The sequence below is a fragment of the Numida meleagris genome, chromosome 1, assembly GCF_002078875.1.
Source record: "Numida meleagris isolate 19003 breed g44 Domestic line chromosome 1, NumMel1.0, whole genome shotgun sequence".
Lineage (NCBI taxonomy): Eukaryota > Metazoa > Chordata > Aves > Galliformes > Numididae > Numida > Numida meleagris.
This window is the reverse complement of record NC_034409.1, coordinates 15,179,806-15,207,119: the sequence shown is the minus strand read 5'-3', so window position 1 is coordinate 15,207,119 and position 27,314 is coordinate 15,179,806. Positions and strand designations below refer to the sequence as shown.

Sequence of the window (27,314 nt, the reverse complement as noted above, 5' to 3'; positions counted from 1 at the left end):
TGCGATGTGTTCAAAGGACACTTTTTGTTCTTAATGTTATTGATGAGTTCAGCATCAAGCCAGCACAATGAGCTTAATGAGTAAACAACAAATGCCTCACTTTCAACCTGACTTATGAATCATTCAAGTGGATTACCTGAAGTTCGTAGCTCTCAAAGTCTTTCTATCTGCACTAAGTGTGTGGTCCAGGGAGTCTCAGTCCTCATGCAAGTCAATTTCTGCTCAAACACTGCCTATAGGAAAATTTCCTCCTCCCTTCCCAGCCCCACACATCAAATAGGAAAACTGTTTTTTTTTTTTTTTTTTTTTTTTTTTCCCCCTGCTTATAGCCAGACCTTTCCCACCCTCATGTCTTAATGTGGTCACTTCTGCCTGCAAAGCAGGCAGCACTCACACTCCAAGATGTGAAAGAGTTCGTTTTGGTCACTTCTCCTTGCCCAGATCCCAGTCTGGCAGTCTGCCACTAGGATTTTCTCCAGGACCAATACGACTTCGCCCATTTTGTCTTCTGCAAGGCCCCACTCCACCTGTTTTTCAGGCTACTCTCTTAATTGTATACAATCAGAGCTTTTCTGCCTATTTCCAATCGCATCTCCTTAGATGTGGCAATTTCCCAAACAACATTTTACCACACATCCTTCCCTCACCTCCTCTCCAAAGCATGAACGCACCCAACCCTTGTTTTTATGTACTTTTGCAGAGCCTCCAGGCCACACACATGAAACTTAATCCCCAAATCTATTCTGCCTCAGCACATTGGAAGAAGCTGTCTAATTACAGAGGGTTAAAATATCCAGTGATGGCATAGTAAGGCACTGCATTGTCCTGGAACTAATCTCTCAGCAGAATAGGTGCCTAATGCCTCTGCTAAAAAGTATCGTCAGCTGGAACTGACTGGGATTATACAGGTCAGGGGGTCAATACCCCTTGTTATGCAAAGCCATCACACTTACCATTATTAATTCCTGTTTAAATTAGATAACATCGTAATATTCTTTTTGAAAGTATCGTTAGTTTATTTTCAGAGATGAAAACTGTCACAGTGATTTAGAAGTACATATAACATTATAATAAATACAATATTATATACACACAGTCATAGATATCATATATATTTATTTTTAAATACACACACATACATCCTTTCAACTAGTTTCAATTTATTTCTCTCTGCCTGTTCAGTGAAGAATCTCCTTGTTATCTAATTTTCCCCCTAGGAGGCTTCACATAACTAACAATCTATGATCAAGCCCTACTTTAATCTCTTCTTTAATATATGAAAGAAAATGAGACTCGCTTTTTTTTTTTTTTTAATTTTGCATCATCATGTGAAGTAAATATTACTCTACTGTAACTAAGGGTAGTAATCACAGTTACCATACACTTTCTCAGGACAAGAACATAACAGCAATAAGCTAGAAAGAACTTCTAACAGTGAGATATAAAAAGCAAAGAATCAAATTATTCTTGTTTTTAAACTCAAAAGCTAAGCGCTGGAAAGAAGAAAAGATGCTCATGATGCCCTCTTTTAAGTTCCTTTTTATTAAACTCTGCTTTGGGGGAAGGACAGTTTTTGTCTTGGCCTGGAAAGCGTAACTCCATAAGTTTGTTAGCACACATAGAAAGCTTGCTTATTGATGTGTTTATTGGCACTTCCAAATGAGGCCACAACCATAGCCTCCAAGTGATTCATCTGAAGTAGCTGATCAGTACATTAATCCTTTACATCTCAGTGAGGTTTATAGGCATGAAAAAAATTGGCCACTGACAAATGCCAGGTCTATCTCGTTACCACAGCAATACGGACCCAGGAACAAACCTTCCAACTCCCACCAGCACCAGCTCTGAGTTTCCATTCCAGCTGCCAGCATGTTTGAGCACAACACCACTACACTTCCATTTCCTGTGTAAACACTGTGGTGCTAAGTAACAAGCGTGTGTAAAAATGCTTTTATTTGGCGAGTTGTTATTCACTAACCTTTGGTGCAGATATAGCTCTGTAACGTCTTTCTCAGCATTTCCAAAGAAGTTGTTGGTAGCCAGTGAAGCAAATATGAGAAGTCCAAGAACTGTTTTAGCAAGATTCTGGCCTGCATTTTTACCCCAGAAACATATGCACATACCATACTCCAACATTATGTTAAAAAAGAAAAGTATTACAAGGCAATACCTCACCTCCAGCCCAACACCTTTTGAAGTAATAGCACAATTTTTTTATTATTTTTTTTAAACTACTTAAGAATAACACAAAATAAAAACCCAGTTTAAAACCTGGCATCGCATGGCAATCTCCCAGCAAGGCCAGCACTGCACTGCTAGGGGACCCTAGAGGTGAACCCCAGGCAATTGCCTTGAGCCAGCCGAGGTGGCTCTCTCAGAGCAAGCCATAAATGCACTGCAGCTTTGGTAGCCCTTGATGAGTGAAACCCTGTCTCAGGTGCTTACAATGGCAGAAAAACCAAGCCTTCATGAAGTACTTTAACTATTAAATACATGATGAATGACAGCCAGCCTTACAAACGAAGGCAAACAAAGTATAAGGCAAACTCAGGGTGCCTTTGTAACACAGTGCTGTCTCTGCAGAAAGTAACTGTTTCTGAATGCCATAATTATTAGTATTCAGTGGTTTTGGCTAATCACACCATTAATATGGAATTGTACCAACCGCTGCTATTACACCTACTGCTATTAAGGTGTAAAAAGGACATGCTCATGCAGTAACAAATACAAGTTACAAGGATTTAGTACTATGCTTCCCAGCAGCAAAGCTGTGGCAGCTGAGCGCCTGGCACAGCCCCAGGTCACCCCAAGGCAAAGGGGCTGGCTGGGACCCCACAAGCCCACGCACCCCTGAGCCGCGCACCCACTCCCAGCCTGGGCAACAAGCAGCAGCTCAGATGCCTGTAACCCTATCACTGTTATGTAAAGCTTGGGCACTGCTCCCATCAGTGTTTCTCCGCAAAGTTGCCATGGTTGCTGTGGCCGACATGGAGCTCATCTTACGTGTGCCTGGAGCCCACAGAAGTCCAAGGCCCAGGTGTAACTCAGCTGAAACTTGCACCAAGCAAAGCAGATGTTTTACATGTGTACCAATGCTTCCTGCCTTTAGGCACCAGAAAGTGCTCAGGCACGTCAGGTAGGATGCAGATGCAAGTTTGGCAGTACCAGAAGATAAAAACTTCCCACATAACAAATGATTATGTCCAAGGTTTAAGAACTGCAGCAGATGCAAATGCAGAATATGCGTGGTCCAGATTTTATTCCAACATCTTGTTAAGATGCTGATAAGGAATCAGCATCCCTTCCACCCATTAAGCATGACCTCTAAACCATTAGCTTAAAGCACTCAGCAAGACTCCAAGATGCTACATTATTAATAGCTAGCTTGTTTTACAGACAAAAAAATTTAAAAATATCTTCAAAAACAAGAAGGCAGAATACTTTTTTCCTGTGCTGCAAATTGTCGTGTCCAACTTGTAACTAACGAGAAGACTGCAAATGGAAGGCTGGAATTAGATTTAGCTGAGAAAGTACACCACTGCTGTAAGTAGACTAGGCCAGATCTTCCTCTCTGCATGCAATCTCTGCCTCTTCAGCTGCATCTTTTTTTTCCTCTGTTTACACAGCAATTTAATTTCGCAGGACAAGCGCCCTTCCCAGAAGCTTGCTGCACCACAAGCTGTTTGTGTCAGGCATGACGCTCGCTGTGCCAGGCTGGGGCAGGCCCACAGGCCGCTGCTTTGCCTGGCTCATGGAGCACAGCATGGCACCTGCATCTCTGAGCACTCACTTCTGCTCACCCAAAAACAGTGCAGCAGTATGATTTCACGTTAATTCTTGTGTGGTTCTGTAACAAGCTAGCAGGCCACGCGACACATGGCCTGTCAGTGTGAGGATGCCATCATGTGCTAATGCCAGGAACAGAAAACACAGGGAGGGGAAAAGCTGGGCCCGCCTCATGCAGTCCTGCTGCCCTGCTCCCACAGCAGGGATGAAGGACCCTCCAATAAGATTGGTGGGCCTCTTACATATTTTGTTACAACATGAATTAATTCTTTCATCCAAACCTTCTCCTGGACTCATTTACTCTCCGGGGAGCTCAGAAATCCACAGCTTTTGAGAACAATTTGACTTTTGAGCAAGAGAGAGAGAGAGAGAGAGAAAAACCGTACTGTAGGATTTGTACAGGCCTCGGTTATTTCTGGTTCAAGACAAGGTCAGCAGTGCTGGAAAAGCAGCATGACCATAAGCCTCCACATGCCTGCCAAGCGCAGACCTGGCGCAGCTCCAACTGCAACTTGATTACAGCTAAACTGACCATGGAAATGACATTTCTAAGGCAAACAGACTTCAAAAATTATTCTACAGTAGCAACTGTCTTGGTTTATTTTCCTGAACTTTTAGGATTACACCTGTCTCACCATTCTGAGTGAAATAATAATTCAATATGTTAGAGAAAATGAGATGTATGCAAATCAAGCAAAGTTGTATTTATGAATTAAGACCTGAAGTACCTATGGTTTGTTACCAAGAAATGAAACACAGAGTTATGCCTTCCTAAAACTAATTTCATAACAGACAAGAATACACGCACATCTGCACCACGCAATTAAGTTGTAAAGGACCCCGGTCCTTCCTAAAATCAATTAAATGTACTCCAGTACTGAAAAGATTACAGACACCTAATGGCCACACAGCTCATCTGCCTGAAGAGGCTGTCTCTCCTCATCAGGAAGTGCAAATAAGTAATTTTAGAAAACAAGATGCATGAGCAAGCACCTCTGCTGTTACAGTGCAGAAGGACGCTGAGCTCAGTCGGCATTAGCAGGTCTGGGCACCATGCTGTACAGACTGTGCGCACAAACCCAAACTAGTCACTCACTCACAAACAACTCCACCAGAAGGGTTTAACCCTGAAACTATAATATTTTCCGCCTTTTAAGAATTGAGCAAAAAGGGACTCTAGCAGGCACTGGCTCACTTTAGTTAACATCTAACGTTGAGTCATGCTACTGTTAACACCAGAGCCTTGGTATTAAGTAATTAGGGCAGTATCAGGAAAAGGAATATACTTTTTGTTGCATCTTTCTGATACACAACTGAACACTTAATAGAAATTAAATCCGCTAAACAAATGTTATGTAACTTAAGATGAAAAAGCTTAACTGAAAGAGTTCAAGGTAAGCTTGTTGAAGAGTGCAGTGCCTAGCCTAAAAATCAGTCACGATAATAAGAAGCACTGCCAATATTTTATAGACATTTTGCTTCTAGAAATTTAAACACTAAGAATTCAGCTGAGCTGAAACAGTACTGTCAAAAGTGATGTGGTGAATACAGGTTATCCAACGCCACAAAATACTCTAGTCACCACTGCTTTACCAAGCTACAGCATAGCATTTATTTAGGTGTAGGGAAGGAAGGGACAGGAATGCAAAAGCATGGTCTGAGTGCCTAAGAATGTAAAGTCAGACACATTCAGAGTTCAGGGATTGGGGGGGTAATTCAGGCACTTCTTGTAAACCAGGGCCTGACATCTAAATACAAAGCCATAAACGGTATTTGAGTCACAACACCAGTGTTAATGTTGTCAGTTCTTTATAAGGCACACTTGTAGCTATGGTGTAATTACCAGCGTCAAACTTTAATAAAGACAGAGTTTTGCGACACTCTAGCTTTAAAAACATTGCCCACAGCATCACAGTAACAGGGATAAATGCACTTGCAGTGCCCATACAGTATTTTCCACTAAAGGTACAGAACCAACTAAGGCTTTGTGGTTCAAAAGCTGGACTCTCCTGCATGCAGGGCAACGACATCATGTCTGTACTAATCCCCTTTTCACCTTCCTGCCCTCCCCCCCCAAAAAAGCGTTTTTGCATGTAAAGCAAAAGGAATAACTTGAGAACAAAATATATACTCAAAGCAATTAAAAGATTTAAAAAAAAAAAAATAAGTGCATACATTCAGGAAATTCCTAATATTCAAATTTACCAATGCTTCCAGGGAAATCACGAATGAGTGCCACAAGTACCTTCAGTAATAAGCATCAAACAAAGCAACAGTTATTCACTACAGGAAAATAAAGTTTTGAATGTGAAAGATAAAAAAAACTGACGTAAGACAAGATGACCAAAAAAAACAGCCTATCAGTCATGCTAACAGCAGGCTTTGTCCAATTTCTTCCTGCTAAATGCATGCCTACTTTTTAATTCCTCTATTTCTTCAAAATAGCTAAATTCTTAAAAAGAGACACTCTATCCCTTTAAATAAAGTTAAAAGGCTTCCAACATCTGCAACAAAGGCTAACTCTGACTTACTGACTCCTTTACCCAGATTTGCCTTTCCTTCTCACAAATACCCACCTACACCCACACCCTTACTCTCCCAGGCCTTAGAGCTGCAGTACAGAAATCACAACATGTTTATGCCAAGACTACAGCAGCCTTAGAAATTTATTAAACAAAGAAAAACAACTTAATTTCTCTGTAATGAGTTGAATATCTTCTCAGTTATACACTCTTAAGTCTAGGGCAGTTCCTTGTCTTAGAGCAACAGCTTCAAGAGTTACATTTCATCAACTTCACTTACCTTAAAAAACAACAAAAAGTTACCAACATAATTATTATAGCTAAAACTACAGGTAATTACAGCCAAATAATACTATTAAAGAAAAGGAGGATCGGGTCAATTAAAAGAAAATTACAAGATGTCATTAATTATTACTGAAATGACTGTTTAGCTAACACTATTAAAATAGCATCCACACACTTCACAATGGGACAGGACAGCTAAAAACAGTGTTTTAGTAATCTGCTCTGAATAGGGCCTTCATTCTTCATTTTTCAGTGCAGCACTCTTGGAACAAAAAACACTGTATGACTTTTATGCCACTCCTTATTTAAAAATAAATAACTAAACCACCAGTGTTGTATCCATAACACCCGATACACTATGTTCCAAAGCAAACTGCAGAAAATTTCTTCATATTTATTGTTGACTGTTTCTAATGAACAGAAGTTGCTCTGTTTCACAACAGAAGGTAGACTGTTCCAAGCAATGACTGAAGGCTCTGAGCTAGTAAATCCTAACTGTGTAGTAAGGGAAAAAAAACCCACTCACATTATTGAGTAGTACCTATTTTAAAACTTGCAAGACAGAAAGTAACAATGCTACACACTTCCTTCAGTCCTTCTGGTTCAACTATACATTTTCATATGTCTGAATGTCAAATGCCAGTTTCAATTATTTCCTTCATGTCTATTTGCAAGACTGCAGAACATATCCATGTTGGCTGTAAGAGCATAAAAAATTAGAGAACTTCCATCCTCATTTTCCTGTGCATAGGGGCAGCAGAATGCAGTACCACTGAAGACTTCACCACCTTGCTGCTCTTGGGCGGCTTCAGATGATGCTTCAGAAGGCCTCTAAAGTTAGTTGAAAGTCAGCAATTCAGGAAACTATGCTAGAAATGCACAAGGTAGCATTTTTCCACACTAAGCCATGCTCTGAATTGATCGCTCAGTACAATGCTGGATGCTCTTTTGCTGCAAGCAAGCATTTCAGGCAAACATGAACTGACCGAAGCTTTTTATCCCCTCCAAAAGCTGAGGTAGTTGGGAGTCTCCTGGTACTAATTCTAACAATACTCCTCATGAAGTGTCAACCAGGTAAAAAAACTTGATTAACTATAATCTTTTTTTCTGTTTTCAAATGTGGTAGAGAGAGAAGAGAGGAGGAAGGAAAAAAAAAAAAGAAGGAAAATTTCTTTGAATTATAGAATACAGGGCTGGAGCACCTCTCCCAAAAGGAAAGGCTGAGGGAGCTGGGCTCATTCGGCTCAGAGAAGAGAAGGCTGCAGGAACACCCCACTGTGGTATTCCAGTACTTGAAGGAAGATTATAAACTGAAGGGAGACCAACTTTTTTACATGGATTAGTAGTGATGGGACAAGGGGGAATTGTTTTAAACTAAAAGAGGAGAGGATTTAGATTAGATGTCAGGGGAAATTCTTTACTCAGAGGGTGGTGAGACCCCACCACAGCTGCCCCGAGAAGCTGTGGGTGCCCCATCCCTGGGGGCACTCAAGGCTGGGCTGGATGTGGCCCTGGGCAGCCTGAGCTGGTGGGGGCAGCCAGCCCACGGCAGGGGGTTGGGACTAGATGATCTTTAAGGTCCCCTCCAATCCAAACTATTCTGTGATTCTATGACTCTATTTAGCATTTACATGGGAAATACCAGCGGAAACCTGAAATAATCACAGTTTAAACAACATGAGAAGTGAAGAGAAAGTGACTGGCCACAGCTGATTAATGAAACGGTACTGCCATAAAGACTATCAGTCTTTGAAGATTTGCTCAACATTGTCTGTAGAAAAATAAATAAAACAAAGAAGTTAAAACAAAAAAACAGTTCCCATACAGAAATTCATGTCCCAGTGCCAGTAGTCACAAAGCTCCCTGCTGCAACAGTATCAGCACCCAGGGCTGAGCTGCCACTACTTCACATCCTCAGCCCCTTCTCCAGTCTGGGAGACATATCGCTGAAGGACTTTCAAGACAACATCTACATGGAACAACACAGATTCAGGGTAGAACCTTGTCACAGGCAAATCCAGTTCTCTTCATTTATAAGCTTCCACTTCTCACAGGAACAAACACCTATGGCATGCAATCACCTTGTTAAAACAGTCCTGGAAGAAAACTGGAGATCTGATTAAAAGGAAGAGCTGGATTTAAATGTGAATACTGCATAGAAAATAACTTTCCAGATGATAAACCAGAAACGTTTTCTACATATTTTTTAACTTCTCATATTTTATTAAACATCTGAGTAATTTGAACATTTCCATCTTTTATTTGCTGGACTTGGGCTAAAATTTTTAGAGTACGCAAAAAGCTGGAGCCACTTCAGCTGCCCGTACATTGCAGTATTACGTTTCCCCACTGTCAGCAAAGAACATCCTCTGAGTAGAGCTGGAGAAACACACTCCTATTACAGACTAGCTTAAGTCAAAGAAAACTGTTACATCGTTTAAAAACTGACTGATGGTTATCACCTTACAGAGGTTAAAAATAGATGGAATATCAAAGCATCATCAGTTCTCCATTGAGAGTTAAAGCTATCCAAGTTACTCATCGACTGTAATATCCAACATACCACTTGAGTGAGCAGTAGAGATTTTGAGGTAACAGAAAGTGACAGCACATGCCCTTCTACCTTACCAGGAAAGTACGGGCTACTTTCATATTCTTGACTTTTGGTAACATCAAATAGAAGAGGCTGCTCGGTCTTCTAGTGGTTAAACTACAACAGCCAGACAGATAGTCCTAGCTGGCTGTGCAAATTCAGCGTGGAAATCATTGTTCAAATGCAGTCATTGCCCTGATTTAATTGCTACTAGTATATGTACCTCACTGCACTAGCAGCGTACAGCTTGGAATTACCACTGTTAAAAATAATACTGGTAACACCGTTTCAGCGAAGTTTTAGCTCCAGGATAGAGCATGTCCTAGAAATGAGCGCACCCTGGTACTGCACTGCAATGTAAACTGACAAGTTCACAAGTCAGCTACGTCCTCAACTCAGCAAATACACATCACGAGTAAAATCTAAAAAGAACTAGTTACTTGCGTCTCCTTTAAACACCTGATATGTATGCTAGCCTAACAGTGAGACTAAGTGCTTTCTGCTTCATGTTCTTGCTGGATGCTTAATTTTTCATTGAGGTGCAGATTAGATTACAATTCCAAACAGAACTCCAAAGCTACAAATGCAAAGTCACTTTTAAAAACAAATAATCGTGCACTGACAAACCTCAAACTCATTAAAACCAGCTCTCCCCACAAACACAGCACGCAGGGGAGGCTCAGCCCTTATCTATGGACCTCCCCCTTGTGCACAGCCACCAGGCTCCCTGAGCCCCCTGCACACAAAGCAGCAGCACCTGATCCCGCAATCCCTTCTGTCTGCCCAGCGTTTCACTGTGGCTCCTGGGGGACAGAAAGAAAGGTCTGTCCAGACACGCTTCTCCAGGGTCAGAGCTTGTTTCTTTGTCTTGCCTGAATTCAATCAGCTTGTCTTGGCACACAATACCTCCACACCATACATTTCCCAGCTGCTCTGACAAACTATTGATGCAAATTATTTGTGGTCTGTCTAAGTTTGTAGTGGCCGTGTGCACTGGAGGTAGCACAGATACTTTCAAAACAAGTGTTTTTATAAAAACTCTTCAAAATGGCCTTAAAAATTTAAGATGTTCATCACCGCTTACACTGCAGCACAACAGGACCACAGTAAAACCAACTGAGCCTGCTACAGCCCTGCCACAACACTTAAGAGCAAATAGCTCATTCCTCTGAACCTTTAACATTGAGCAAGATAAGAGCTCTTTGGCTTAAATTGGACTTTGTTGGTCAGTGCAGAAAGGGAGGTGCACACAAAGTTTGCCAGGATCAACACCAAATGTAACAAATACTTTGCTGGGAGTAGAAAAACTATAGACATTCACAAGAAGTTATGCGGTAATGACTTACTGGCAGCGCATGAAGGCCTGGGAGGCTGTAATCATAGAATCATTTAGGATGGAAAAGACCTCCAAGATCATCAAGTCCAACCATCAACCTGCCCTACTGAGCCCCATCACTAAACCATATCCGTTAGTGCCACAGTGTCACCACCACAGTGACTGCTGAGAAAGCAGTCAGGGTTGTGTCTTCTACCAGAATGCCACATGGAATTAGAGAGAAGCTATGCCTACTGCTGCAGAAACACAAAAATACCCAGACTGCAGTAGAAACAAGCTGGAGAGAGAAACCAGTAAAAATGGACACACAGAAAGAAGTACAGTGGATTAAGAACCACTTTGCTCTATGAACGTCAATCAGTGAATCAATCCTCAAGAAAGAGAGAGACAGAAACACTGATGGAAGTTTTAGATACATGCTGTGCTGAGAAGACTGAAGAGTCACAGTAAAAGGTTACGGAATGCTAAGGCCTGCACCAGGCTTCCAGAAAGGGTCACACACACAGTGTTAAAGCCATTTCAGGCTATTTCCTTACCAACACTGAGAAGTCAGACCACATGATGTTACAGCAAGCTACAACCCTTGCATCACTAATTGCTATGAATCAGCCAATTGCCTCTCACACCTACAGAAAGAACATCATTCCCACTCGGTGCTCTCGGCTTTGACCACATCCTAACCACTGCCCTCATCATAAATCTCAACAAACACAGAAAAGTTATATAGGCATAACAAAGGCCTATCTGTAATCTATCTAAAGGACAACTGACATCTAACTTTTTGAAGGAGAAACATGACAGTTCAACAGACAGTACCACCTTAAGAACCACACAGAAAAGTTTGCTTTCTCCCTGGTTTCAACTATAGACTTTGCATGCCCATGCCTTATCACCTGACTGTTGTTTGCACAGAAATACAGAACTCTGACATCAAACGAAGTACAGCTGCAGTGCAGCCCTTATATAAGCCTCATCACATGAATAATTAGCAAGGCCCAAAGGAAAATATGGATGGTTTATTTCCCAACCATACTTAGAGTTAACTATTGCTAGGCCACTGAATTAAAAACCAATGGCCAATGAATGTTAGCAAGATAAGCTGAAACTAGTGAGCTTCAGAAGTGGATTATCTGGAACTAATAAAAGGAGATCTCCCCACCTCAAAGTCTGAGGTCAGGATTGGTTGCACTTCACATACAATCATGTTTATAACTAAACACATAATTGGATTCTCAATTAAATCCTGTTGTCTGGTGTTATACAATATGTCAGATAATCTTATCAGAGTCCATGGATCTAAAATGTACACAATTTGTCTTTTCTCTACCACCCATCATCATTGTCATGTGGAGGTCCCACAACCACTATCTCTGTATTTGTATTAAAAGTTAAGCCTTGCATTTCCAAGCAGACACTGCAAAGCAGCACATTCAGGTTGTTGACTTCCAGTCCATAGTAGCACTGTTAGCAGAGGGGCCTTGCAAAGGCAGTAAAATGCAGTAACACAGACTCAGCAGCTGGAAAATGGTACAGCAGTGACACACCACCTCAAATCTGCTGTCACAGCAGGACCTGCCTCCATTAACAATTTAAATCAAACTTCACCGGGGCTCATAAATAAGTGAGAAAAACTTGACCAAAGAAAATTAAGACAAAAAACGACAACAACAAAAAACTTATGTAGGATATAAGATGTCTTCTTGCAGTCTGTAGCTCTCCAAATTAACTGACAGCATCCCTTGCATTTGTGCCCCAACAGTATCTAACTCACTAGGCAGAGTCTCCCAAGCATTCATACTGAATCAACACTCAGAAGATGTGCTTATTGATATTTCAACAGCAGAGCTGGCCCCACAAACAGCAGCAGGTGTCCAAGGCCTTACAGCTCAGTCCTGCACTGAAAGCCACAGCAGCAGCAGAAAAAAAAAAAAAAAGAGATGGCCAGCGACCACCACCTGAGCATTTGCTCATTCTGACACACAGAACAGGGGACACTTAGTATATAGGTTGTACTAGTGACAACACTGCCCTAACAGCTAGTACACCCAGACAATTCCAAGTACTGGTAACGACTGCAGCACATCTCTCTCTTATTTTGTCTCCTAGAGAGAGAAAAATAAATCCCTTGAACACAAAAGCTCTTCCAGCTATTTCTCCCAGCAGCACATTATATGTTATACATCCAATATCATTTTCATTTTACATCAACCAACACTAGTGCCCACATGCTAATAATTTCACTGATGTTTGGTTTTGCCTACCAGATTTTCTTCTGATGTTTTCCTCATCTAATTCTAAGATCTCCAGAGATCAACTTTTCAGCCTCAAACAACAAACTAATAATGAAAATAAACCTCTATGATCTAATTTGTGTACTGCACTAGAAGAAGAGTGACTCAGAGGGAAAGTGTTTTACAATCAGTTGAATGCATAAATCCCGGTCTATGGCAATACCTTAAAATCATGCCTTAAAATGATTAGTTTTCAATGTCACCCCCAAGAGCCATTCTGAGCAATCTGGCATTCAGAAGCTAAGAGACAGATCCTGCTGAAATGGAAGACAGCTAAGTGACCAATGCAGCATTAACAGACAATGAAGAACCAAGCCAAAACTCTACGTCACACAGTAAGAGTGATTCAGGAAAAAACAAATGCAGAAATTCCATAGCTGAAGTACAGTTATTGCTAAAACACGTAATGTATTAATACACTTATTTCAAATTATAGCACTTGAATATTTTGAACAGCAAGTGGATTAACAGCCAGGATCCTACAGTTTATTTTTGTTATCTGAATGGAAAAACACCACAATGCCAGTTGATGCAACTTCTGAGCAAAGGACAGGACCTCTCACACACATTGCTGTGCTGCAATGGCCATGCCCCTCGATACTGAGGAGCCAACAAAACAGGAGAGCTGTTTCCACTAAAATGATGTCAAGCAATACTCTACAAGCATTCTGCCCCACTGGCCCATTGGTTAGATATACAGCCTTCCTCCAGATAGTTTAAATTTGAGAAGAAGAACACAAGTATAAATTACGGAATTCACTTTAAAAAAGTTAGAAAACCCACAAACATTCTAGAAGCTAGACTACAATTAGTCAAACTTCCTTGGCATGTCTGATAAAATTTGGGAGGCAGTTAACATTTCACAGTTGCAGTCTGAGAAATCCTGAACAGTAGATATGGTCAAGAAAAGATGCAGATGTTCCAAGCTTCAAGGCGCTTCCCTCAGTCTACCAACACATTCCTGTTTTAAACAGATTGAACTTCAACCAGAGAACACTTACACAGATACAAGGCAGATATCAACAACATAAAGCAAACTGAATGTTAACTTTGTCTAGTGTTCCACATTAATTACATGGAACACAAATCCAGAGGAATAAGGAGAAGGAAACAAATAACTAAATCAGGATCCTGAAGATTTTAAGATCCATTTTTCCATAGACAAAACAAAAACTGATAAGGCACAAACTATAATTAATTTCCTAAAAGTCAAAGGAAGCTGTTCCAAGATAAGTAACTTACGCTTTGGGTTGTATTCACAAGGTTATCACATGCTTCATGTGATAAAGCGATGACTAACTACATGCATTTCTTATGACTTACAGAATATGTACTGTTGAACAAACCAGAATTATAAGAACAAAACATGAATTGTCATGGGTAGGACAGGGAAACAGATACAATTATTCTATGAAACGGTTAAGGAGAGCATGAATATCTAAGAAGCAAGGAAGCAATAAAAGTGCTGGAGGTTAATTATTCTTGTTAGTCAGCTTGGCCAAAAAATAAATGAGCTTGAATTGTGGCAAAGGAAAACAGGCAAAAGATGACTGCCAAGTATTCCCACAGAGAGGAGAGGGAAGCACACTGTTACCCTTTGCTGAATCACATTCCAAAGGCTTCCACAGCAGCAACACATCTGTCACCAAGTGATCTTCAGGATTGGGGGGTGCAGTGGCGGGAGGTAGGAAATATACTTCAGAACAAAAAGAATCCATTAGCCATGCAAAACAAAACAAAAGCCTTCAATATTTCATGCTGTGTCTGCTTACAACACATTACCTCCTAACAGCAGCTGTATTACCAGCACCACTGTGTGACTGCTGGGCTGCCAAGACCTCGCTAAGCCTGTCATATTCAGAACTCACCTGGAGAAGAGGTGGTGGTCCCTGTGCTGAAGCTCTCCCACACAGCTCACCCTTTTCAACAGACTGTAGACACAAACCCTTCAATAACTGCCTAGCTTTTAGGCCTTACCTGTTCTGTTCCAAATACTTGAGAAGATTACCAAGAAGACAGAGCTGAGCTCCCTTACTCAATCAGGAGAACAAGAGACAGTAGTCATAAACCAAAGCAAGACTTCCCAACCTGGTATAAGGAAAAAATTTTCCACCTGAGGACAGTCAAGTATTGGTTATTCAAGAGACTGAGCAATCTCCATTCTTGAAGGTTTTTCCAAGACCTAATAACTTGAAAAAGCCCTGAGCAACCTGCCCTGAAGTTAGTTTTGAGCCTCTTTTGAGCAGGAGGTTGGATCATATCAGATGACACCCCAAGGTCCCTCCAAACCTAAATTCATCTAAGCTTACTCCTCCAAATTTCCAAGTCTTTACTGTTAACATGGATGTTGTGAGGCCCCATCTGGAACACTGCATCCAGGTCTGGGGCCCCAGGAAACAGAAAAGATGTGGAGCTTTTGGAAAGAGTCTAGAGGTAGGCAATGAGGATTGTAAGAGGGCTGGAGTATCTCTCCCACAAAGACAATGAGGGAGCTTGGCTCTGGGGAGACCTCACTGCAGCCTTCCAATATTTAAAGGGAGATTATAAACAGGAGGGAAATTAACTTTTTACATGGCTAGACAGTGACAGCACAAGGGGTAATGGTTTTAAACTGAAGGAGGGAAGATTTAAATTAGATGTCAGGGGAAGTTTTTCACAGAGAGAGTGGTGAGGTGCTGGAAAAGGCTGCCCAGAGAGGCTGTGGATGCACCGTCCCTAGAGGTGTCCAAGGCCAGGTTGGATGGGGCCCTGGGCAACCTGAGCTAGCGCTTGATCTAGCGGTCAGCAATCCTGCTTGTGGCATGGGGACTGGAACTAGTTGACCTTTGAGGTCTCTTCCAACCCAAGCCATTCTATGATTCAACTGTGCTGAATTCAGGCCTTGTCGCTGGACATGCAATTTCAGGCAATTGGGATGGAAAAGACCTGGAAATATCATAGAGATTACTCACCCACTCTACCTTTCTGTACCAATATTATCTATGTCCAAAACATCCCTGACAGATATCAGTTTGATCTGCTTTCAGAACTCTCTCCTATGGATGATTTCACATCTCCACAAACTGCTCCAGGACATCCATCGTAACAGCAGATAAGTGCTTCCTTCCTGTCTTTTGCTCTTCTTACTGGAGGTTAAGCCTGTTAACCTGGCTGGAACATAAAGAGCAATTTATTCCCTTCTACTTTGCATTTGGTGCTAGGTATTTCACAACACTGCTCTTAGCAATCTCATATCTCACATTATGGAACCGGTCCTGTTTTTAGGTGCCCAGTCATCATCCTTTTCTCCTCAATTCCCTCTAATTAGTCTGCATTTTTCTTGAACTGTGGTACCCAAAACTGAACACTACTCATCAGCCAATATATTAATCAGGGCATGGACTACATTGTGCCTTGCATAAAAACTCTATTTTCTCTAAAGTCTAATGTTCTTGGTTTTTTTTGCCACAACAACCATTTCATGATTAATTTTTATGTATTATTCATAATCACCTGCCTGTAACAACAGCAGTGAGTGTGCTTGCCCCTTACTTTCAGTCAACTAGCATCCAAGACGTATGCTAATACCATTTCATATAAGATCCCTCCCTACCTTCCAAATGTCTTCTCAGCATTCAGCAATCATGAGAGTTAAAAATCAACAGAAGAATCAGCCTGGCATGGGCCAGCCCTGCATTCAGGCCTGGCAGCAGGGAACAAAGCACTTTCATCTGAGGCTCTCAACTGTAGAATGTTTATTCCTCTTTTGGGGCTAGCAAGGCTTTACTTGTTGACATTTAATGAACAATGAAAGCCCATCTGTTCCCCAAAGGCTTTGCTAGCAACCATAATGAAATAGACCTACAGGTAGCTTCAAAATTCAGAGCGAAAACAGCAGGTTTACTAGATGACTAGCCAACATCATGCAGGCCATGAGGGAAGAATCAGCTTTTGGGAGTATTAAAAAAATAATAAATTAAGAATCAGTGTACGTAAATGCCAAATGGCTTACCTGTCAATAGCAGTTCACTACTACCCCAGACCTGTACTGTTCCTGAGTGGTGAGCTGGCTGATTGGATCAGACAGAAGCGTAAATCGCACTACAGGAAATTCAGATTGAACAGCTGGCCCTCTTTCTGATCTGCTACTACTTCAAACTGTAAGTAGGGTAGCCCTTCTCTTTCCTCTTATGTGTAGAAAAGAGGCATTCTGATATTCACTCCCCCTCAACTCTGCATGAAAATATTCTCTGCTCTTCAATATATTTCAAATATGTTTCTCGTAAAACAAATCAACTTTTCTTAAATGCACTGATCATTCACTCTTGTGATACAATTGTAACTAGAAAAAAAGAAAACATGGGAAATATCAGTAACCCCAGTCTCCAAATTAACGTGTATAGGTAATACAACGAAAACAAAACAGAATATTCAAAGGCATCACATTACAGAGCCAGAGCCTACAAATAATGATTTTACATTTAAACTGCAAAGGAACACATTTGAGACCAAGGACTGAAAAACTCCTTACCTGGAAAACTGCTGCAGAGTAAAAAACAATGAAAAGCATTGTTTGGTTAGGATCAGTCAGCTATTTCCTATGGATCAAAGTGTCTTGCATTAGCTTTTTTTTATTCTATTCTTTTCACATTAAAAAAAAAATAATAATCAGAGGATGGATGGAGAAGAGGGATATGGGCGCTTTAGCAAAACAGTTGCAAGCAAGTTTTTGCTTGCAACATTTTTCATAGAAAGTAATAACTAAGGTGTTTTACAAGCAGTTGTTTTTCCTCATGATACTACATTATGTATTATTTATATCACTCTGTAAGTGCTTACTACATTTTAAAGCTGTGTCTTTGGCCTGAGGAACCTAAGACACAATTCTGAGATGACAATACAAGAAGCAACAGTGGAGCATGGGAAGATTAGAAAAAAAGAAAAAAGAAAAAAGAAAGGCTCACTACCTACCTTCACATCACTCACACTCATAAGGGTAGAGATAGAGGCATAGGGATTCTGGACAGAATCAAGCACAAACTGAAACAGAGGCATTGCTTCAGTTGGCAGAATTATTTGATCAATACTAATGAATGAAAGATGAGCAGCCCAAGGAGCTTGGGATAATGAAATGCTCAAAGTCACACAAAAACGAAATAACACACAAGCCCCAACAAAGACAATAACCAAGTGGTTAGGCATCAACCCACAGTGCGGAAGACTTTTGTTCAAGATCCCAAACTAGATTAAATCAGACAAACAGAGAAGCTTGTTTGATCAAAATTTTCCATTATTAAAAGAAGCTAGGGCAGAAGAGATATCACCAGACTTTGAGATGACCCATAAAAGAAAAACACTTTCTCTCCGGTCCTATTAGCTATATCCTTTCATATCAGCTCTTGTAGCTGAACCATCATGCTACAGCATGCTACAGTCCCTTAACTCTTTTCCACCTTGAGAACTGTGTTTTATTGATGGTTTTAAAGGACTGGTTGTGTTGAAAATAAATGAAGGGGGAGAAAAAAAAAATCAGCATCCTTCAATCTACTGTACAGCATTTCAGGAAACTTACAGTACTTGAAGTATGTAGAATCCAAATTAAATGTAAAATGTCCTGCAAGAGTTAAGAATTAGGTAAGCAACTGAACTATATAGCAGTCCTATAGCAGAAGAAATACAAGAAGCACCAATGAGAAAACAAATTCTTGAATCCATTTCCAAAATCACTCTTCAACTTAAATGCATATAAGTTACTGTGCATAAAGAACAATAATATCAGAACCTTCTGTGAAGGTTTTGTTGCTCTCAGCCTCCCTTGTTGGAACCCCACCAACTCAAGGGATGTGTCATTCATTTTTCCGGGTAGAATTAAATCCTAAAGTTGCTTAAAGAGTGCATCGTCCCAGATGCCAAGCCTAGCATTTGCCAATTGATCAGAAGTTCATCAAGCAAAAATAAATTATTCCAGCACTGGTGGACAACCAAATCTGTTGAAGACAACAACAAAAAGGACCAAATGGTACCCACTCCTCACTCCTGACTCCCATAGTCTATTCAGGAGATATTTTAAGCTAATCCAGTGGCTAGTTCTGAATCAGCAGCTTAACTGGTCCGCTTCCAGCAGTACTAATCTTACATTCGAAAATCTTGTTAAAATCATGCTGTGGCTGATGCTGAGTAGACAGCAAGGTTAATGGACAGAGATTGAACATGGAACAGGGGACAGACAGCATGGACATAAACACTACCAGATGAGCACCACGAACACCTATCACCCATCCCAATTACTTATACTCCACAGTAAGCACTTCAGAACAGTCTCTGGAGCATATGGAAAGGTTCTTGCAGGTCATAAAGTTAAAAACAAAAAACAAAAAAACCCACCAAAAAGCTGGTTTTAATCACACAAGAAATGAATCAGTTGAAAAAAGTTACTGTTTTCAGAGCCAACAAAAACAACTTCAAGGATAGAAAGGTTTCAGACATGTATGTCCCTCTGTGAATTTTCAAAGGCAATGCAAGCAGGTTCACATTTTAAAACATATATTGGAGACACCTTCTCTACACATCAAAGTCACTGTGCCACTGATCTTAAAACCCTTCCACTGGTCTCCATTTGCATGTTGTTGCTACGGTAAATGCATCAAACAAGAGAACTTGTTGGAAAAATAAGGTTGTGTTTCTGCCTTTAGTCACACTGGGGCAGACATTTACCTCAGCAAAGTTTCACCAGGGAAAACTGGAAAGTAACACGGAGAATTACAAAAAAAAAGAAAGTAATAACAGAAGGAAAATGAGCACAGATTTAAAACTATTTTAGAGAAGAACGGAAAGAGCACACAAGAAAAAGGCACAGCTCATGTAGTTACTCTTGCTGGACTTGTTTGGATTGCATTTGATTTCTAATTAAGTTTTTTTGTTCTCCAGTTCAAACAATACTTTTAACTTCTTGCAAGTACTTTATACAGGAATTAAATTAGTATAATAAAAAAATCCTCTGCTCCAGCAGCGCCAGATATGACAGAATATAGCATCTTTTCCTTAAGCAGCTAAAAAAACGCACCTGAAATAGCTTTATTTCCTATCAATAATCACACAACTTAAGAGAAAAGTGAGAATTCCAGCAGCCATCTCAGCCTGGGCAGCAAGGGGAACCTATGAAGCACTTGGAGCAAAGAAAGGGAAAGCAGAGGGAGGGAGCAAGGCTCCCTTGATCCCAAGCGCAAGGGTCATTCAACTACTGTAGAAGAACTTACAGGAGTTGCACAGAAAAAAGGAGGTGAAGCCTTGAGTTCAGTAACAAGGTTTATATTGTCACACAGACATTCCTTTAACTCTACAGATAGAGCAGCAAAGAAAATGCCACCAAACGGAAGCCAGATTTTCAAAGTGAAATAAATTCTCAAGTCTTCTATAAACTTTACTTAAGTTCAAAACACAATTCACCTGCAACCATGGACAAACTAATACCCCTTTTTGTTGGGCTTTGTTTTGTCATAATTGAAGACACATTCATCTTTTGGCAAGGAATACATTACATGAAGGGAAACGCCTGACTAGGCTTTCTTTCCCCTCCATGAAAGAATGAGTTTGTGGTTACCTCACGAGTAGTGGAAAGGCAAGTTTATTTCCTAGAAAGCAAGATCACAGATCCCAGCCTGCCCCAAGCAATATCAGTTACGGATGATCGAGTCAGATATGATGAAACCTGAATTAATTCAGCAGCAGATGGTGCTGTGTTTTCTTTCCAGCTAAAATGCAAAACATATGGATCGGGTGGCATAAAGTTTCAGCAACAGACAAGGGAATGTTTGTTTAAGTCACGGTGCAAAGAGTAACATGAAAATTTACAAAAGATATGCAACATGAGCTTTCCAAAAACTAGATCTCTTTGCTATCCTTCCATTAACAGACTCTCCAAAAGAAGTATTTCCCAACACTTCACAAGACCTAAAAAAATCACTATTTAATACTGTCAAACGACTTTTTTTTTTTTTTTGCCTTCACTGGGGCATAACTGCACACTGCTGGACTGCTGAACTTCATTCATACTTCATTTTCTCAGATATTTTTCCCGAAAAACTTTCACATCCTTAAATAATTACAGCTGGATAGTAACTGTTATCTAATAAAAAGAAAATCTCTGCTCATTTTAAGGACCCAATGGATAGTACTGTAATCTATTCTGTTGCTTATCTACTTACAGAACGATTTAGATAGCAAGAGATGCTTAGCACTGTACGGGAAGCACGAAATCAGTACCTCTGCCCTCCAGAGCCTGCAATATATACCACTGCAGGCACGGATATTCAGCTGACATTTGTGGAACTATTCATGGTAGGAAGCTTAAACACAACAGAAAGTGTTTGCAGAACAGCAGCCTTAGAAAGAAAATTAATTTCAACTGACATCAAAGTGCTTCAAAGCACACCTATCAAAAAGGCAGGTTCCTTCCACTCAGCTCCTTCTTTCCTGATTACAATAGCTGGATCCAGCACAGAGGAAAAGAACTTTGGTGCAAAAGCTATTAGAAATAACTGCTGAGAAGAGGAACACAAAAGATGAAAAAGTACTCAAACAGTAGATGGGGAGAAAAAAAAAAAAAAAGAAATTGGCAAAAGAGAAAGGAGTACAGAAGAGGGCCAACGATGTAGCTCAGGACCAGGGTCGGGGAATGAACAAACCCAGTGCTCCCAGAACAAATCTGTGCAGCAGAAGGCTGAGGTTACAAGGGATGAATGCATCCCATTTGCCTTATCAGAAATTAACAGTGTATCCTGATTTCGTGCCACAAGCTGCTTGATTAGTTGGAAAAAAAAAAAGAAAAAAAAAATCAACATACCGAAATTGAGTTAGTAATCAATATGCTTTTCTGGAGTACCTCATCTCCCCTTTTGGAATACCAGAAACAGAAGGTTTTAACTCAGGAGCTACAATTATTACTTTCACTGTTATTTGAAAAGTTTCCTGACAGATGCTTTATATTTTGTGCACACAGCTGCCATACTTGGCAGACATCAGATTTCACCGTGGTGAAGCAGCTTTACAGCGTATGGCAGAGACCCAGGGTGGGTACAAGAAGGGCACATCTGAGATGATTCAGGGAAATCTGGGTGGCCATATCCCACAGCTTCTCTTTCCTTGAGGGCTGTAACACTGAACAGATGCCCATAGCAGCAGCTTAAGTAGTAGCACTTGTGCTCCGGCCAAAGCAGTGAATAAAGCAGATAAACACAAACATAGGGAGGATCTTAAATAAAAAAATAAATAAATAAAACCCTTCCACGGCTCTTCCCCTCACTGCTCTCTGATGTTAAATATACCTGGTGATAAAACACTGTCCCCTAACTACTCCTTTCCCTGGTTCTTTGCTTTCCGCCATTAACACAGTTCCAGCTGGATTCCATCCTCCTCAGTGACAGCACGCCCAACACTACAGCTCTATCTCCTTCAGCTTCCCCACCATACAGCTCATGTCCTTTCATTGTCCATGCCACCTGAGCTGTCATCCAACCGCATCTCAATGACCACCTTACTTTTCCTTGACTGCTCGGTCAGCTTCCAGAGCTATTCATCTTTTCACACAACTCTTCATTATTTCCTCTTCTGTTTTCATATAGCATCTTAAAAGGCTGCATTACCTATCAACACTGAAGGTTATCATCTTTGTGTCTGGGACTCTAAATGACTCAGCACGAATAAAGGCCATCCTTCTCCTTTGGAGGACTACAAGATAGACACTTACTTCAATTTTCCACAATTTTGCTGTCTTCTCCATAACAGGATACACATAACACGCTAACTCCTTTCACGCTTCACCAGAGGTGAGTCCCTCAAGCAAGCCTTCTGATGAGCTCCATCCATCCATTATTACTCTCTTCAAGAGTTCCCTTGTTTAGCTTGCATCCAAAAAGGCGAAGGACCTAAGTCCAACTTTTTTGTATGCTTAGACTACCCTCGGTAGGATCAAATAATGGTTTGGGTTGGGAGGGGCCTTTAAGATCATCTCGTTCCAACCCCGATGCTATAGGCAGGGACACCTCCCACTAGACCAGGTGCTCCAAGCCCTAGGATGCCCTAACAGTGCTGTGGCAAGCCATACAGAGAGAGGACAGGCACTGCCACCTCTCCTATTTGAGACATTTCAAGTCCTGTGACCCCAGCCAAGCCCCAGATAGCTCACACAATAACTAACTGCAACACTGACACAAGCTGCAGCTAAAGAGGATCACAATGGTAAGCGAGAACCTCATCTACCCAACCCATAAGAAGCCTGTATGCTACATCTTGGCTGTAGATACCACTAATATGGCAAGATACACAAAAATTTGAAACTGTAACTGACATCCTTTTGTGAATTTGATTCCGGAAATAGCTGCCTGATGCCTGCAGCATTTCAGAGCCTCCTCAACAAAAGTGAATCTTCATCTGCAGAAAAGACATTGACAGAAGCAAGGCAGTAATTTCAGCTTTACAAGAAGGGTAGCTTTTCACATGTAAAAGAAAAAAAGAGTTTCGATAGCCATCATGAGGGCTCCCTGATTTCATCTGAAAACAGACACTGTGCACAGGCGCACAGAGGAACACAGAGAGCAAAGCTCTTTGTTGCACGCTATTACCAAAATTGTGAGTTCACAACTCTTTCACTGGAGGCTGCAATACAGAAATAATTTTTTTTCTTAATTGGGGAATTTAACCTTAGTTACTGGATTACCTGCCAAATTCTTTTCAGCTTTCATGCTTCACTGAACGGGAGTATTTAGCTTATTGCTCACAAACCCATTATTACACTAAAGAAAATGGGGAGCAATTAACGCACAAAATGATAGCTTTAAGGTGGTGCTGGTTGGAAAGAAAGAAGTATTTTCGAATAGTGTTGTCTACAATTAGGTGAAATAACCAGGTTCTAGAAAAAAAAAAAACAACAATTTGCTAAATCATTTCAGTAATGTCTACACATCAACTTGCGTTCAAGGCTTAAGCTAACGCAGCTCTTCAGAAAGCTCAGGGCCAAATGCCTTTGAAACATCTCAGTTCAGTTACTACCACATGGGTAGCAACCTAAAAGCCAGGTCTCCTGTTGAGCAAGCCCTGTTCAGAAAACATACATGTAAAAACAGATTAAACCATGATGACAGCAGAGACCAACACTGAAGTAAGCTCAGGTCCCCAAAAAGAACAGAAGAACAAAAACAAGAAGGAAACAGAATTCAGTAGTTTTCATCATGCACTGTGCAGCGCTGCACTGATGCAACTGGTCTTGCAGCTCAGAGTACTACAACACTACACAAAATGCACAAACAGAAAGAACAGAAAAATTACTGGCGGGGAAAAAGCAGTTGAGCAAGGGTTTGTTCCCAGGTTCAAAGCCAAGGAGGGGAAATCTCATAAGTGAACAGTTAATCTGACAAAGGAGGCAGACAGGAGCAAAGATGCAGTCCCTCATTCCTAGCGAGCTGTACTCAGCTGTAGGACTTCGGCTATCCAGTTATATGACAGAAATATGCCTTGTAACATTGGGGATTTGTTTTCAAGAGCTACAGTGATCCATTGTAACGTGGCTGAGCAATGTTCATTCACTTTTATCAACCTTTTACCATATATTATTTCCAATCTATTTATCACACATCTACAGCCATAAACCTATTTGCACCAGCAGCTTTTAGTCGCTTCCCAGTTACAACAACCCTTTGTATTTTAAATGAACTCCTACACCTCTATTTTTTTTGGCTCAAAGGATATTTAATATTTTCTTTAAATGACAGAGCAGTCTGCTAACCTGCAACACACTCTATTTTGGGAATCACACCTATCTCATATTTTCCTCTTTAAATACGCAGCCTAATTGCGCTTTGGAATAATATCTCCCTGTATTCTGCGTGAAAAAGGCTGGGGCAGAAAACCACTCCCACAGAAGCATCTCTCTGCACGGGCAACGCAACAACTGCAGTGCACATCCCATGTTATCACACAGGGGCGGTGTCTGTTTACCAAAAATGTTATCAAACTGTTCCCCCCCAACACACCCACCAGCAGCAGCTCTCAGCAGCATGGCTTATTCCTGTGCCCTTCATAGCAAAGCAATCTGCCTGCTTTGTCTTCCTGCACAGCCCTTGAATTACCCCATAAGGTGAAACACATGCGGCGGCACCAAAGCCATAGTGGTAGAGACAGACCTTCCCCAAGGTCTGACTGCGTGTGCCACAAGCACATCAGCGCATTACACAGAGAACCTTCTTTAAAGGGGAAAAACAACGATCACCATTCAGTACCACGACCCAAACCCAAACACGGACATTCTGCTGTACGCGTGCATGCGTGCAGGTTTATTTCCTCTTATATTTGAATTATGTAAAGGCATACTGATAGTTAAGACATCCGTGGGCTAATCTGGAAGTTCTTCAAACAACAACGTAACGTCTTCACGTAGAAAACCGAGAAGAGCCAGGAGCTCGCTGCCGAACACCAGATTTTTATCTCCGATAAAAAGAATAATTTGAATGAGCTGATGTTCCCGAACGATTGAAGCTCCGTTCCCAGCACGGCTCCTCCATACGCTCCTGTTCGCTGCGAGCAGCCGCGCGGATCGCACCGCGGAGCGCAGGAGCGGCTCCGGGCGCTGCGGATGAGCGCTGCCCACGGCCGGGCGGAGCGGCAGCAAGCGCGGAGCTGTCAGTAGCGGGGATATGGGCAGCGACACGGCCGAGAGCGCGAGGCCGAGAATGACTCGACGGGTGAGGCAACCTCGGGAAGCGTTTTTCCACCTTTCTGCCGCTTCCAAGGGAAAAATGAAGTCAGAAATGGGCCCCTCGCGGAGCTCCCTCCGGCGACGCGCTCCCTCCGCGCGGACACCGCTCCGCGGAGGGCCCGCCCCGCTCCGCTCCCCCCACCTGCAGCCGCCGCTTACCTGACGGCCACCCGCACCGAGCTCTCGTCCTGGCCGGCCGACATGGTGCCGTGCGGCGGGCGCCGCCGCAAGCAGGGCCGAGCGGGAGGAGCCGAAGACAGCGGCCGCGGCTCCCCTCACCTCCTGCAGCGCCGCGCTCCAGCCATTTTAGGTGCCGGAATGGCTAAGGTAGAGCCGCGGAGCGCGGGGCGGGCCCGCCGCTCCTCTGCCCCCGCCCCGCTGCGGCCCCGCCAGTCCCTGGGCGGGGAGAGCCGTCGCTCCGTCACTCGCTCCGGCGGTCCGCCGGCCGGGGGACGAGCCCCGGGCGCCGGCCCCAGCCCCGGGCCCGCTCCAGCCGCAATGCGTCACAGCCCCGCCCCGGGCCGGCACCCGGCGGTAGGCACGGCGCTGGCACGCGGCCCGACGGGGGCGCGCGGCGCTCGCCCCTCGCTGCCTCCGTCCCGCCCCGCCTCGGGAGCCGCGTGCCCGCCGCCGGCTGCGCGCTGCCGCTGCCGGAGCCCGCCGCTGCCGCTGCCCTCGCCTCACGCCCGGCGTTCGGCTGCAAAGCGGGTGGGCGGGCGGCATTTCTTCCTGATGCAAATAGCATCCGCGCCGGGAAACGAGCCCGGCTATTTTGCCCCAAACAATCCGCATTCCTCGGGAGGGTTTTCCATCCGAATAGGCCCGTTTTGGGAATTACAATGATAAGCTAAAAACCTCGCCGTGCGAGTGGCCGGGCGTGAAGCGAGGGCTGCTCAGCCGGGGCGGGGCCCGCGCTGCGCGCTGACCGGCGTGGTGCTGAGCTGCTCCCGGGGCGCTGCGGCCCGTCCTGGTGAGCAGCATCGTTAGGCTATCAGCGTTTATTTACATCGCATTTACAAATCAAGCTAAAAATAACTCTTAAGCAAACGCGGCAAGCGCAAAGGTTATTATGCCTTCGCTCTCACAGCTTTAGTGAAGTGGATACTTCCTTATCCAAATGTATCCGATGCTGCTTTTCTGCTGACACAGCGCTAATGCAACAAAGGCATTGAAGCCAAGATTGCACTTGGGCCGCATCTCCAGCTGGGTAGGCCCCAGCGCAGCAAAGCTCACCGGCCTCACCCCGAGCCCGCCTGTGAGCTCTCACGTGCCCCTGGGCGCTTATCTCATCCAGTCCTCTGTGTTCTGCGCTGGAAACAAATTAAGAAACTGAGTCTCACAGAGCTCCTCCTAAGCTTAACGTTACAACAGATATGTCAGTGTCTGCATCTGAATCGTAAGGGATTTATCATCGTGACAAGGATTTGTTATCCACATTGCGATTAAAGAGAAAGTGATAAGGTTGGCTGTAGGAACCAGTTTGGGTAGTAAAACACTTCTCTTCTGAATTGTGGTTATTTTGGTCCTACCTTGTATCGTATGCATGTTTTCTATTCTAAATATTTCAACTCAGTGCAGCACTCCTCTGAAATTGATATAGCAAATTACATCTAGCTTCTTGCCATGTTTCATGTGAATTGCCTCACCTGTGACCATCCAGACGTAAAGCAGGAAAAAGATGTAGATCCTATCTCTTTAATGATAGATTTTTCTCTGTATCCCCATTTCCAGAAAATGCATGATCTTTTTGCTAAAATGCAGTGTTTTATTTTGG

At 42.5% G+C, this 27,314-nt stretch overlaps 1 protein-coding gene across 7 annotated transcripts in view; it reads right to left on the bottom strand.

The window, feature by feature from the left end:
• Nucleotides 1-25,999, bottom strand: part of KIF21A (kinesin family member 21A) — an 85,109-nt gene extending 59,110 nt beyond the window's left edge. For 3 of the 7 annotated variants that reach the window (XM_021384632.1, XM_021384634.1, XM_021384631.1), the window contains exon 1: nt 25,700-25,998. In XM_021384632.1, the coding sequence (XP_021240307.1) occupies nt 25,700-25,743 (44 nt within the window). In that variant the 5' untranslated portion in view covers nt 25,744-25,998. Of the gene's footprint in view, nt 1-14,407; nt 14,427-25,699 lie in introns of those variants that run through there. The other 4 variants (XM_021384635.1, XM_021384633.1, XM_021384630.1 and 1 more) reach the window with 3 other exon arrangements.